Source organism: Thrips palmi, unplaced genomic scaffold (assembly GCF_012932325.1).
Source record: "Thrips palmi isolate BJ-2018 unplaced genomic scaffold, TpBJ-2018v1 HiC_scaffold_10, whole genome shotgun sequence".
Taxonomy (NCBI): Eukaryota; Metazoa; Arthropoda; class Insecta; order Thysanoptera; family Thripidae; genus Thrips; species Thrips palmi.
The window spans coordinates 19,277,421-19,292,359 of NW_023144621.1; the positions used below are offsets into that span (position 1 = coordinate 19,277,421).

The 14,939-nt window shown below is 65.7% G+C and overlaps 1 protein-coding gene across 4 annotated transcripts in view; it reads right to left on the reverse strand.

The window, feature by feature from the left end:
* LOC117654536 (rap1 GTPase-activating protein 1) overlaps positions 1-14,939 on the reverse strand; it is a 183,443-nt gene that overhangs the window by 32,309 nt on the left and 136,195 nt on the right. The window contains exon 1 of one of the 4 annotated variants that reach the window (XM_034401242.1): positions 7,572-8,066. The exons of the other annotated variants lie outside the window; for them this stretch is intronic. Coding sequence (XP_034257133.1) covers positions 7,572-7,643 — 72 coding nt within the window. The 5' untranslated portion in view covers positions 7,644-8,066. Of the gene's footprint in view, positions 1-7,571; positions 8,067-14,939 lie in introns of those variants that run through there. 4 annotated transcript variants of the gene reach the window in all.

Sequence of the window (14,939 nt, forward strand, 5' to 3'; positions counted from 1 at the left end):
AGGCTGAACAGCGCCGTCTCTCTCGCACTCGCGGGCCGAATCTGCTGGTCGTTTTCAAGGGGAGGGGGACTTCCCCGGTCAACGAAAGCACAATCCAGTTCGATCGACACAGGGGGACAGTCCGCCCGCCCCGCGCCGCCCCGCGCCGCCCCGCGCACGGGCCCGTTCTTTCTTTGAGTACTTCCACACCGGACATCCGGTGGCAGGGAAAAATTCCGCGATACCTTGCATACAAACACAACAACAGCAAGCGTCGTGTTGTTGAGGCTTGACGGCTCGAGAGCACGCAAGAGGCGAGGCAGGTCAGGGTGGGAAGGGACGCCCTGGCCGGGCTGCGCCGAGGGCGAGGGAAGGAAGAGGGAAGCCTGGAGACGGAATGTCGACGAAGGCATGCATGGCTGTTTCCTTCCCTTGACGGAACACACACTCACACATCCTGCACCGGAAACACCCTCGCCTGCCGGCCCGCTGCGCCGCAACACAACGCCAAACAAAATGCACCGCAACGCCACGCCGCCCCGCCCCGCCCACCTGCCCCCCGAAAGCACGGGGAGGGTGGCCGCGATGACGGGGCGGGGGCGGCGGGGGCGGCGGGCGGCGGGGGCGGATAGGACGGGCCGGGAGGCAGAGGCGCGCCGATAAAGGCGGCGAACCGCCGCAGGAAGTCATCATCATCGCCGTTGTCATGGTAACCACCTTCACGACGATGCAACGCGCGGTGCAGCCGGCCAGCCGCGTCGCCGCGTCCCAGTGTTCGTGCGTGTGTGTGTGTGTGTGCGTGCGGACGCACGTGGAGGCGTGACACTCACACAGGCAGGCGCGCGCGCGCGCGCACACACACACACACAAACACACTCACGGGCCTCTATTTCAGTCGCCGTCGTGGACGGGCGCCAAGCATTGTCATTACGACTTGCTGCGCCTAACCGCTCGAAATGAGTTGCGTTCCTTTCCTTTCCCACCGCGTCTCTCTCCCCCTCTCCCTCCCGCTACACCTGCCTGCCCCGCCGCAGCCACGCACGCCACACAAAACAGAAATCGAATTTCCATTGGCGGGGAAAAAATGATAACACACGGACGGAACAATAAAACGGCAACACGACCGGCGGTGCCCTATTTCCTGGTTCCGGAGCGACAGCGACAGCACGCAACGCCGAGCCAAGACAGGCAGCCAGCAGTGTGCCAGCAGTGGGGCACTCGCCGGCACTCGCACGCTCGATCACCTTGAACACACGCTGCAGCACGTCCTGCGCGCCGCGCGTGTCACCGCGGACGGCGAGGGCGTGCCGGCAGAGTGGCATGCATAGTGTGCGGCGCCAAACCCGGCCGAACATACAGTGGCGGCGCCGCCACACGCAAAACGCGCAGGCGAGGGGACACTCGATAAACCGCGGCGCGGGTATAAACCTACATAGCGCGGTCGAGCGAGCCGTAAAATAAAACACATCGCGCCAAAAGGGCGGGGCGGGGCGGGGCGGCGGGCGGGGCGGCGGCCGTTCCGCCCGGCGCGGCCTATGCAGGCTCCGTGCAGCACCGTGCAGCTCCGATAGCCATCGGCCCTTCAAACTGCAGCGCGCGGCGCGGCGCGGCCTCCCCAGTGTGCCCGCTGCAGCGCTGCAGCGCCAAGGGCCGAGGCCTAGAGGACGCCAGGCTGCCTGCGCGGCGCGGCGCGCGATATCGCGACGCCAAGGGCCGTTGTCGCGGACCAGCAGCAAAGAGGCAACAACAAAAACAGCAACATAAACACAACCAGCCGCGGCCGCAAGAAGCGGGCCAGTGCAGTGCCACACCAACGGTGCCGCTCCTTCCCCTCCCCCCCCCCTCCCCCCCGAAAACGTGGCTAATGATAAGGCGGCTGCAAAATGCACTTGCGAGTCGCGTGGCTGGCCGCAGTGTGGTGGTGCTGCGCGTTGCGCGTTGCACGCCAGCCTCCTTGGCCCGGCCGGCCGGCATTTACAAGCATTACAAGCCTTGTCGGCCGTCAGCCGGCAAAAACACGGCCGTTTTTTCGTTTTGCTACCCGTCAGCGGCCGCGGCGGCAAACACTTCGCTTAGTACTTGCGCCGCCACGCCAAGAGGGCCACTCCGCGGTCACCAGCGCCACGACCGGCCACACACCACACCATTTCAAACTTCGTGGCGTTTTACCTCACGGGGCGGGGCGGGGCGAGGCGGGGAGGCGGGGCGGGCGGGCGGAGGCGGGGCGGGGCGGGCGGGGCGAGGCGGGGCGAGGCGGCGACCGCGTCGTGCGGATTATTCATGAGGCGTCGTGAACCACCATCATCATAACCATGACCATCACCGCAATTAAACGAGGGCGTCATCGGTCGCTGATCATTAGCCGTGCACTACACTGCGCGCCCCGCGGCCCCCGCCTCGGCCCCCGCCGAGCCGCGGACACTTCCAAGGCGCTCCATCACTGGAAATCCCGCGGCCGCGAAGCCAGGCCTGAGCCAGGCCGTGCCGCGATCCAGCGCCCCGTTTATGCGCCATTGTGCCGCCCGCCACCGGATTCCGAGGTGTCTTCGTCGCCGCGTCCCTGTCGCACCCATGGGGGACACGTAGGGGTGCGAGAGAGACAGGGCGACTCCTCGAAGTCGCTCGGCGCGGCCCTCAGGCTGCACGGCCTCTGATTCGACGCGCAGACAGAGGTCGCGCTCCGGACTAACGGGGACCCCCAACACGGCCAGGGCACTGCCAAAGGGCCTATCACTGCCGCGCGCGGAGTGCGGAGCCAACGCGGCCCACCCGGCAGCGGGCCGCCACGCCGCCACCGGCCGGCACCGCGACTCCCGTCCGACCGCCGCAGCGCTGCACCCGCCTTTGGCTGCCTTTGGCTGCCTTTGGGTGTAGTGGGCGGACCAGTCCGCGGTCGCGGCGCGCGCGGCGGGCGAGGCGACCGGTCGCCAATCAACAAGGTCGTCGACGTCGTCGACGCGGGAAAAAAGGTGAAGAAAACCGGGACGGGAATCCGACCCTCTGCACTGTGGTTACCGACCGGCGGCGGCGAATTCCCCCCCCCCCCTCTCCTCCACGTGGAGGTCCTGCCCGCCCCTATCTTATCTAGGCCCACCTGGGCAAACGCCGCCACCGGCCGGCCGGCCGCTCGTCGAACCGGCCGGACACCCCGCTGCGTCTCTCTTTGCTTCCCAGTAATTGTTTCACTTTCTTTCCGCTGCCGGCAAAAGGGTTGGCTGCCGGAGTGTGACCAGGCATGGGCGCTTCCTCTTAGCAGCCGCCGTAACAAAGCCCTGCAGTGCTGCAGTCGGCTGCAGGCCCAATCACTGGCCGTGGTCGTGCCGGGGGTCCAATCGACGCTTTTCGACGGGGAGCCTTCATTACCAGCGGGGCAGCCTTGACGAGCACGCCTACCGGCAGCGCCGTCTCTCTCGCACTCGCGGCGCGTCCCGTGTGTGTGCGAGAGAGACAGCGTCCCAAACGACTCGCGCAATCAGTGTGCAGAGGCAGCGAACGGGCAGCGCCTAAGGAGCCAAGGTGCGCGTCGCGCCGCGAGCGAGGGGACCGAAGGGTGCATGCTAATGGGCTTGTCCTTTTCACCAGGACCTCGACGAGCCAGTGCAGCACCCTGATGAGCCGGGCAGTAAAGCACGCCGACAGCCGAGCCAGTCGTCGCTCCGTCTCTGTCGCACTCATGGAGATCTCCATAAGGGCGCGAGAGAGACAGCGACAAACCGCTCTTCTGAATCGCTCCGCAGATAGCTATGCAAGGTAAGGTGGGACACTGGTGGGACACCTTGCTGCCGTGATTTGAGACCGCACCACCTTTATGAAAGGGGGGGGGGGGAGAACACTTCTCTCTTGAGGCACGCACACCACTACAAAACGAGGATTATTTGCTTTTCGCCGTTTTTTATTTCCGACATCATAAACACGGCTATTTTTTTTCTGTCGCGAGGCCGTCAACGTGGCGAGGGTTCCCACAGAGACAGACCTGTGGATTTTTCTAACCGCCTCGCGCCAAGCAACAACCCAACGGATCCTGAACAACGTGCGCGCACCGGGCCTACTTGATGACTTTGAACTTGTGCTCGAGACATCTTCCGCCGCAAAAAAATATGAGCAGACTGTTTTTTACCCTCCCCATTCCCGACGCCACACTCCGACGTTTCGCTTTGCTAATGGACATCCTGCAAAACATCACCTGGGCTGCGTGCGAGGGAGGGAGAGAGGCGCCCGAAAAGCAGCGCCCGCCCGAGTGAAACCCCAAGAATGGGACTGCGCCTGGGAACGGCCGCCGCAAGCCGCACGGCGCGCGGCCGGAAGGAAGGACGCAGGCACGCGAGATTCTTATTAAATCCGAGTCTCTCCGACGCGGCGCTCGTGCGGCGTCGAGCGGCGTGCATGCGAGGCCCGCTCGACAACGGGGACGTGTCGCCGACCCCCTCCGCGACATCCTCGTAGGTGCTACCTGGACGGCCCCGGCAGGCTGATTCCGAGAGTCGTTTTCGTCGCTCTCTCTCTCGCGCATATAGGGCGCTCCGTATGGGCGCGAGAGAGACAGAGCGACGAAAACGACTCTCGGAATCAGTCTGCAGCCGCCCTCGCCAAGGCTGCGTGCCCGCCCCGCCACCGCGGCACCGCGGCGCTATTGTTGTTTACCTCGCGCAGCGCGCAGCTGCCATTCTGCCAGAGCGCTGCCAAGGTGCTGCAGGGGCGGCTGGCTGGCCGAGGCTTGCCGAAGTCGCGGCAAGCTAACACTCCCCGCCGGGCGGCGGCCAGCCCTCACAGTCCGCCACCGGCCGCCACCGCGCCGACGGGGTGCTTCGCGTAGCGTCCACGTTCACACGGACTCTAATGAGTCGCATTCTCCAACGGCTCATCACTCGTCTCCGGTGACATCCGCTCGTCCAGTCGGTCCGACCCCGCCGGGTCCGGCCGGGTCAGTCCAGTGGCACGGACGGTGAGTCAGTGTCGCGGACGGTGAGTCAGTGTCGCGGACGAGGCGAAGCGCGAGGAGCGCGAAGCATCCCGCGGCGAGGTGACACGGCCATTAGCGATGACGGCATGCACCGCCACGACCGGCTCGGCCCGCTCGGCTCCCGTGCCACCGAGTGCGCCCGACTGGCCGCGGATGCTGCGCGGCGCGACCGGCGCGACCCCGCCGAAAACGCGGCCACCTTTCTCACGGCCAGCGCCATGCTGCCCGCCGCCAGGGCTGCTGCTGCTGCCCAGTCTGCTCAGGGCCGCGGCAGCCGCGGGACCGCCTCACACCTCCACCGCACGCCACACTGCGATCGCCGTGCGGTGGCCGCCGCCTTGGCCGCATCGCGGGGAAAGCAGTGCAAGTCGATACCGACCACACGCGGCCCTGCAGCACCCTGCAGCAGCAGAAGAAAGCCCCGCCGCCACCACACATCGGCCAGGCGACCGCCGCCGAGGGTCCCTGCCGACTGGCAGGTCTCTCTCTCGCACTCATGGGGCGCTCCGCGATGGTGCGAGAGAGAAAGACCGACGAAAGCACTGTTCGGCATCACTCCGCTGCCCCGACCGCAGAGACACGTCCATGCAGTGCACACAGTAGCGGCGGCGGCCAGGCGGCCGGTCCCACGCCGACGGTTTATCGACGAAAACGCTGGAATCCGCGAGGGGCGTCATCGCGACCGCAGGCCGCGGCGCGGGGCGAGGCATTGCACCCCTCCCTCTCGCCACGTCGGCGGGGCTCGCCGTCCGTGTCGCATTCAACAGGCGGCGGCGACGCGGTCCTCCCCCACCAACCCCACCCTCCCTCATCATCCCCGTCATCCACATCCACGCGGACCGACCACTCTTCGCCCGAATCCCAATCAGCCAGAAATGACGAATGTTGTTCGAAAGCGCGGCGGGCCGTCGTGGCGCTAAGAAGACCGATCGGCCAATCCGAGCGAGGCACAGCGAGGCAGCGTCACTTTCACTGTAACAAATCGCAACGCGTTTATTGCGCGCCGCAGTGGCTGGCTGGGCTGCCGCGCTGCCGGCGGCGCCGTGTTCGCGGCATCGCGAGTGTGTGAGAGACGCGTCATAATCTGGCCACTCATCCCGGGGCGCCTCGCCTGGCGTGGCCTAACGGCTCCGACGAACTTTGCAATTATTGCCACCGCCCCGCCCCGCCAGCCCTGCCCTGCCAGCGATGCCGCAGCTATGCTAGCTCTGGCCTCCGAGACATGTCCTGTCTTGTCCTGTTAGAACTCCGCTCCGCGGAGCTCAGCTCGACGCGCGCGAGCCGGGGGCATGCAGGGGCAGGGGGAGAGAAGGGCAGGGATGGGTCGGACAGGACGGGACGTCTCCGCGGGGCAGCCCCGGGGCCGCGACTTGGCCGCACGCCGCCGGACAAACTACCCCCCCCCCCCCCACTTCCAATTACATCCGGACAACTTGGAGCGAATCCCGCTCGCCCTGCAGTGCAGTGCACATGCAGGCCGTCAAGGTGGCATGACGCGGACGCCATTCCTCTCTCTGTCTCTCTCGCACTCGCGGGGCGACGCGCAGGGGTGCGACAGAGACGGCCGCGCCCTCGCCGACGTGCACTTCTTCGGCACTTATTTCTTTCTTTCCCCGCCCAGGTGAGAGGGGAGGAGACTTTATTCTCCGCGTATGACGTGGAGGAATCAGTGAATCTGCCCCCCGCGGCGGCCATGCCTTGGCCATGCCGAGGCTGGCGGGGAGCCCATTACCTGTCCGTCCACTAAGAACAATGGCACTAAAGCAACCACCGACCACTTTTTCTCCCGTGCCACGTCCAGCGCTCCGTCCGTCTACAACAGCCAAATTTTACGATCGAAGGTTGCCGATAGTGAAATTAACGGCCACTTTTTCCAGCCGAGAGGCAGCCAGCAGAGAGTGCGAGAGAGACAGAGAGAGAGGATCAGGCATGCCACCGCACGGCCGCGCGTGGGAGTCCACCTGGAGAGGCGCCCGGCGTGAGGCTAGTTTTCCCCGCGCCGCGCCGCGAGCGCGACAAAGAGGGAAGGCGGACCGTTAGCGAACAACAGTCAATACGGGGCGAGCCTCGGCCGCCTCGGCCGTCGCCGTGTCGCTAGGAAGACGAAGGGAGCAGCGCTGCACTGAGCGAGAGAGAGACAGACAGGGCAAGCGAGCACGGAGAGGATTACCAGGGTCGTCCATAAATTTGGTGAAATGAGACGAGGTCCGTCTGCCGGGAGGGGGCCATTGTCTCGAGTCCTATTCCTGTCACTCAGCCCGTCGGCAGGGCATAATTGAAGAAATGAAATGGCCAGGGGAGATAATGTGTAAGCAGCGGTCCGTATTTACATGCTGCGCAGATTCGCAGGGCGGCCGGGACAACAGCGTTGTGGCGAGGCGAGCAAACACAACAACAAACGTGGAACGCCTCCAAAATAGCGAACAGGCTGAACCTCGAGGGAAGGCCCGCCTAAAGGCCCGCCGGGCCGCCGTCGCGTCCGGACACGTCCCGACAAGCCGAATTCCTCAATCGACAGGAAGCAACAAAGCGAAAAGCTAAATCCGCTTTTCCGGGAATTCGGCTGCGTTTCCGCGGCCCGTTCGCTAATCCCGGAGGCTGTTCCGCAGAATAGAGGTGAGTGAGGTTTTACCTGGGCATCCAGCTTGGGGCAGTCGGCCTGCCGCCGCTGCTCGGCCCTGTCTCTCCATCGCAGGACCCCCATGGCGACAGTCACGAGTCCTGACACGCTCTGCGCCAGGGCGCTGGGTTCGAACCCCGCGGGGGGCGGGCCGAACCCGGGCACAAAACACTAACGCACGCACACGCGCGCGCACACACGCACTGACACACTGCCTCTTCTGTCACCGGCGGCTTCTTGCGGTGGCCATGGACGGCGTGGGCGGATTAATCCAGAGCATCCACTCCCACAGTCACAACACCACGGCACCGCGACGCGAGGGCGGATTAATCCAGAGCATCCACTCCCAGAGTCACTGCACCACAGCACCGCGATCACTTGCACCACAACAACACGACACGCAGGAACACGCGGGGCACTCGGAGCGAGCGCGCGCACGGAGCTCTGACCAGCACACCGCGAAGGACCTCTCTCGACTGACAACACGAGCGCGGCGGCGGCGGCGGCCGGCGGGCTGGCAGCCAGGCAAGCGGCAGCAGCGGCGGCCCGGCTGGCTGCCAGCTCGGCCGGCGCGGCCTGACTCGCCGGGCCGCCGCGCTGCCGGCGCAGAGCGCGCTGGCTTCGCTACGCCTCGCACGGCCACGGCAAGGCGGCACGGCGGCACGCCCGAGCAGCCAGCCACGGGCCGCGCCGCGCCGGCCGCCTACCCCGTGGGACCGCGCTGCACTGCACTGCACACTGCACTCGCTGCACCCCGAACCCCGAACCCCTTTGTCTCATGCCATGCCAATTCCCATTGTACCAGCATCGCCAGGCCTTGCCAGGCACTGCCAGGCGCACCGCAATGGCGGCCTTTTGCAGTCCCTTGCAACCCTTTGCGTCCCTGCGAAATGCGAAAGTCCGCCAGGCTGCACAGGCTGCACAAGCAAACCCCGAGCCAACGCAGCCAGCGCAGACCCCCACCCCCTCCCCACACGATTCAATAGCCCCTAAGCCGTCCCCTGGCTTTCCCTCTTGACGACCAGCCCCGCCGTCGCGGGGAGGGGGCAGCGGGGGCAGCGGGGGCGGTTTTGGGGAACGGCTCTGCATTGTGGGCAGGGGGGTGGGGGCTGGCTGGCACACACGATATGTTATTGTACGAGGATGCGGCGGGCGCGGCGGGCTGCGGGACAAGAGGCATATGGGCGCCGTCTCCTCCCTTCACAAACCGGGCCAGGTGGCCAGGTGGTTGGAGAGGTCCGCGCCACTCCGCGCCTCTGTGTGCGTGTGTTACAGTGTAGGCGAGGGTGCAGTGCATCATCTCATCAGGGAGTTATCGCACGCCCCCCATCTCGGTGCTCCACGGCATGGCGACGCACGGCGTGCCCCTGGAGGACGCAGACGGCCGCCCATTCCTTGACTGGATTTCAGGGAAGAAAGGTAGTTCTCCTGCAGCGGCGTGCAGGCGGCGCGCTACCGGGCCCAAACACATGAATATACAACGCGGAGTAAATAAGAGTCCCAGTGGCCTGGCGGTCTACGAGCAGCACAGCATCGCTGGAGCGGAACACGACGTCACGTTCGTCCTGCAGCAGGCGACGCGGGCGGAGCGGCCAACGCCGTCCTGCCACCCCCAATTTAGATGAAAATGAAATTCCAGCAGCAGCAGGAGCGAAGCGGCAGCGGCTCGGGTTAGGTGCAAGGGGTATCCCGCCTCCTCTCTCCCTCTCCCCTCCGCGCCACGACGCGCCAAAGTGACTATGGCATCCGCTTTTGTCGTAAATTCAGGAAATTAGCATAATCCTCCTTGGCGCGCTAGGCACTGCTCCTTGTCTTCACGCATGGTTTAATCGCGGTACCGCCTGTCAGTCTACTATCAGTCTGTCTGTCTGTCTGTCTGTCTGTCTGTCTGTCTGTCTGTCTGTCTGTCTGTCCGTGGTCATTAATACCGAACGGTTAATTTTCGTTGGCGAGTGTGTTTCGCCGAAGCGCGCGCGTGGCGTGACAGTATAGTACAGTTCCGAACAGGTCGCCTCGCCCTGTCTCTCTCGCACCCTTGGACCGCCCCGGCCGCCATGTGAGCGCGAGAGCGACAGAGCGACAATGAGAAGCCCTGTTGTTCGGACTCGGGCAGCAGGCCGCCGAGCACCGTAGAAGGACCGAGCAATTACACGCACTGCGCCGACTGCACCATGGGAAGGTATCGGTCCGCGTAACGCTGCGGCGCTGCGGCAACCAAACGAAATCTTTGTCACGATCCAGGAAGAACCAGGCCGGGGAACTCGGCACGGCGGCACGGCGGCACCGAGTCAACTCAACAGAGTGAACCGCGCGGAGGGCGCCGCTCGTTTGTTGTTACGGCCGTGGAATTTTTCATAGCGCGCCAATCGACCCCATCAGCAGGGCGCGGCGGCGCCGACAGCGGGCCGCGGTGCAGTGCGGTGCAGTGCGGTGCAGTGCGGTGCAGTGCGGTGCAGTGCGGTGCAGTGCACGCGCCGCGGAAAACTATTTCAGTTCTTTCTTTTGCCGTCGTTTGCCGTGTGCACCGTGGAACCAGCGTCGCGATGTAGCGATACCGTGCCGGCAGTCATGGGGCCTTTTGCCGGCCGGGGCGGGGCGGGGCGGGGCGGCGGGCCACCACGACCGCGGCGCCCGCCCCCAGGGCCCCCAGGACAGGACACGTTTCGCGCGCCAAAAATTTATATTCCTTGCGAAGGGGGCTGCTTGTTGCCTTGCTGCACAGCCGGGCTGTCACCACATCTCGGGCGCGGCGACGTCGGCGACGTGGCCGGGGAGACAAGGAGAGACAGCCGGCACACTGCCGGCACGACGCGGACGTGAGTCACTTGTCGAGGTAACTAGGCTAGGGGCCCCAAAACAAAGTGGGCTACGTCCGGGAAGCGCGGCGCTCCGCGGCGAGGCCAGTCCGTATGGAGAATCGGAGCACCGCAGCTCGCGGCATGGCTGTGGCAGCGCCGCATAAAGTAACGTATGCAAGGCGGGGGGTCCTCTCCGCCCCTCGGTCCTTGCGCAAGAGGCGAGGGGGCAAGGCGTGCGATTCGCCGCGAGGGGGACCAAAATAGTCCCTGGGGGCGGGGGAGGGGGAGGGGGGGAGGGGGAATTAACTTACAGCCGCGTGGGTGACAGGCCAGAGACTGCTCCTTTTTCATATCGGCCGCCGCCCCGCCGCCGCGCACGAAAGGGGTTTTTCAAACAACATTTTCAAATTCAAGCAAACCCGAGGTTTTTCGTCAGTATTTCTGTTGACTTTTCGTGTTTTTTTCCACCGCCAGCGACGCGACACGGCGCCCCTCCACACGTGGAACACGCGGCCGCAGCCACCTACAGTGTCGTAAAGGCGCCCCTTACACTTCAACCCATTTTATCTGCTGCCGAAGACGCTCGTTCAAGCCGAGAGTGCGGTGTAGAGGGCGTCTGGCTGCCACTGGCACACTGGCTGCCGGGCCAGAAGGGGAGTCACTGGCACGGCCGGCACGGGGACGCTGAGGGCGCTCCACTCCCGTTGGGCGACAAATTTCCACGCGAAACGAGAACTAACAACAGGCGTGCCCGCGGCGCAGCGCCGCGGCGGAAAAAACAAAGTACCTTGTTCGACGACGACCGACGCAGCGTGGCCGCCTTCTTGGCGCCGTCGGCGCGCGGACTGACACCCGTGTATACCTGCAACAAAGTAACAAACAAGCCGTCAGCGACGCGAACCAAATTGAAATCCGCTCACCAATAAGTTACTCCTTCTGACGTCGAAACTGAGGCAGCGGGACGCGAGGGAAGCCCAAGGCCCGCCAAGGCCAGGGCGCCCCAGGGCCGAGGAGGGTAGGACGCCATGCAGGCCGTGGGGTCCGCGTCGTCCGCGTCGTCCGCGTCCACGGAGCCAGCGGCGTCCTAAAAATAGCCCCTGGCCGCTGTGCCCTGAGCGCCTCCCTTTTCAGGAAAAGTGAATAGGCTTTGGATGACGCGCGCTGGTCAAACTGGCTGCCAGCCCCGCCAGCCCCGCCTGCCTGCCAGCCCTGCCTGGCCGCCCTTGGCGCGACCTCCCAGCTTCCAGGACCAATTTGCGGCGATTCACTGTATTGCTTATTCTATCCCTGCCGCCCCTCCGCGTCCTCCGCGAGGTGCTCCGCGAGGTGCTCCCCCTGCCCCACTGCGCTGCTCCACTCTCCATCTTTACTGCCCCGCGGCGCTTTCCGCGCGAAACAACAAAAAATGCCGCGCCCTCAAGACTTTACGACAATTTTGGTCCCGCGCGTCACGCCACTGTCATCGCGGCCGTCGCGGCGCGGCAAAAGAAACGGGGTGAAATTGAGTTCTCGAGGACTGGCGGTGACATCGACTTTACGACTAACCGCCCTCGGCGGCCCTCGGCGGCCCTCGGCCTCCCCGGCAGAGGGGGCGGCATTGCCGCGGCGATAGAGCCAAAAGACGAAACGTGAACAACTCGCCTTTCTTCCGGGCCACAGGGCCAGTCGAGTGGAAGGGAGAGGGGCGAGGCGAGGCGGTACTTCTGTTCGTCCCGGCCATGAAACTCTCCGGGTTGCCTCTTGCCTGCCTGCTTGCCTGCCTGCCTGCTCGGAGGCGCCGCGAGGCGATATCGAAGAGCGTCGCGAAAACGGGACGGAAACGGCCGAGGGGAAAAGAGAGAGAAAGAAAAAGAAGGCGGCTGCCGCGAACTTATTGGCGGGGAAAGGGGCAAGTGGTGGAAAGGCTGGGGAGTGCTGCAGCTGACTTGTGGGGAGCGCCCCACCCCGCCCCGCCCCGCCCCGCCCCACCCCGCCCCGCCCCGCCCCGCCCCACCCCGCCCCGCCCCGCCGAAAGTGTTTATTGCCGCACTCAGGGCACTGCTGCACGCACCGCGGGGGGTTATGAATCGCACTTATGCGAAAATGACGTAAACAAGGCGGCGGTTCCCGCAACAAGTTCAGTTCCCTTTCAGGAAAAGCGATTAGCAGTGCAGCGACCGCGCGGGGTTGGCGGCGACGTCATCGGCCTCGAACCTGCCTCGTACCCGCATAACGTTTCAGTTGGCCGCGATTCTAGCCTCAAATGAATTTTAAGACGGGCGGAGAGCAAATTTGTTGCGGTTGGGCAAAACCGAGGCATGGACCGACGAAAGCCTTCTTTTCCCGGGTGCTGGCCTAGCGGCGCCTAGCGGGCCCCAAGGGCGGGCCCCTACGCCGTCGGGACGCGCCGAGTGACCGCAGTGACCGCGGCGTGACCGGTGCACGCAAGGCGGGCAAGGCGGGCGAGGCGCCTGGAACACACACCTGACCGATACAAATTATAGATGGGAAGGCGGCGGTGTCGAAGCGGAGCGCTATTTAAAGAAAGGCGTTCCGCCGCCACGCCGCGCCAGGCCGCGCCAGGCCGACGGCCCCGCTGTCTATAAAGCAAACTGATTAACAAAAATTGGCCGCGAAATCGGCGCGGCGCCACTAACGACTACAACGACCACCGCGCGGATCGGCGGGCCGGCTGCCGTGGGCTGCCGCGCTCCGAAAGGGGCCGCCGTGCCTGGCTGTGCCCCACAAGGGCCACGGGCACACCTATGGCCGTGAACTACACGCGCGCGCTCACAGCGAGTCACACACACACGCACACACACGCCCTACCAACACAGCCACATATTTCAAAGGCCTCATTAGTTGTCGACCGAAAATAAACTGAATAAAGTGAATGGAGAACGAACGAGCGTTCGCGGAGCTCACCGCGCGCCAGCGCGCCCATAGCTCAGTTTGTCGTTTCGGGCAAAACGCGATACATAGCGGGGCTGATTTGTAGAGCCCGGCCGTCCGCCAACACGACGCGCTGTCTGGCCGCGCCCCGCCACGCCGCGCCACGCCACGCCCGCCACGCCCCGCCACGCCCCGCCACGCCGCGCCACGCCACGCCCCGCCACGCCGCGCCACGCCACGCCCCGCCACGCCCGCCACGCCGCGCCACGCCCCGCCACGCCCCGCCACGCCCCGCCACGCCCCGCCACGCCGCGCCACGCCCCGCCACGCCCCGCCACGCCCCGCCACGCCCCGCCACGCCCCGCCACGCCCTGCCACGCCGCGCCACGCCACGCCCCGCCACGCCCGCCACGCCCCGCACGCCCCGCCACGCCCGCCACGCCGCGCCACGCCACGCCCCGCCACGCCGCGCCACGCCGGTCGGCCGGGTAGGCCGCCCGCGCGACACTGCACGGGGACGAACAGATTAGCCCGGCCAGGAAGATCGGAGACAACCGCGCACTACACGGCCTTCCAGTCGACGTCGCGGTCGATCCCGGACGGTCTCTCTCGCGCGCCAACGAGACGCGCCACGAGTGCGAGAGAGACAGCGGTTCGGAAGTGGGCCTGCAGCGCGAACCGCTGCACCGCCGCCCCTATCTATCAGTGCGTGTTTTAATTGGATAATGGGCCGAAGCGAGTTAATTACAAGCCAAGCCGCCTTCGAGCGACCTTCCCGCGGCCGAGCAGGCCGTGCAGGCCGTGCGGTCGGAGGGGCTGAACGGGCCGAACCGGGTCCGGGGTCAGCGGGCGGCACCGCGGCGCACGCACGCCCCTTTGTCGCGGACGGCCACGACCACGACGACCACGGCCACGTAGGAGGAGGCGCGCCTAGGCGGTGGGCCGGCCTTACGCATGCACGGAGTGGCACGGAGTGCACACCGCGGTGCACACCCCGCCAGAAAGCGGCCGGAAGCAGCCTTGCAGTGCAGTTTACGCGCGACAAACAAAGCAACGGACGTGCCGCCACCGCGGCGCCCTGTCTCCCTCTCACTCGAGGGGCGTTTCACGAAGGTGCGAGAGAGACAGAGCGACGCGGCGCTGGGCCATGAGTCAGGGCGGGGCCGAGGCGAGGCCGAGGGGGGCGTCGAAGGAGAGGCTCCGAGATAAGTTGGAGAGGATCTCGCCATGCGCCTGCAGGCTGATGCCGAACAGCGGCCTCGTGGTCTCTCTCGCACTCGTGGGCCGTGCCGTGAGGCCGTGAGGGTGCGAGAGAGACAGGGCAAGCCCGCCCCCCCCCCCTTTCGGCGGACTGTCTGAAGCAACTACCGACTTGACGTGGCGATAGGGACGGGGAGGGCGGCGCTCCAAGGACACTGGAGGAGGCGATGGCGACGCCGCGCCGCCGCGAGCACGATGAGTCAAAGGGTGTAGGGTAACGAACACGGAAAAAAGCAACTTGCCCCATTACGGCAAAACGCGGCGAGTTTACCGCGCCAAATTGCAGGTCGTCTCGCAGGCCGTCCTGCTGGCTGGCCCTCGGTTGGCGATGTTTGCCGCAAAAAGCAGAGCCGGGCCCTCTCGAGGGGTTCTACTCGGTTCTACTCTAAATAACACCGCCATCGCGCCCTCCCCGCCTCGCCCCCTCCGCCCGGACGGCACGGCGTCGCAC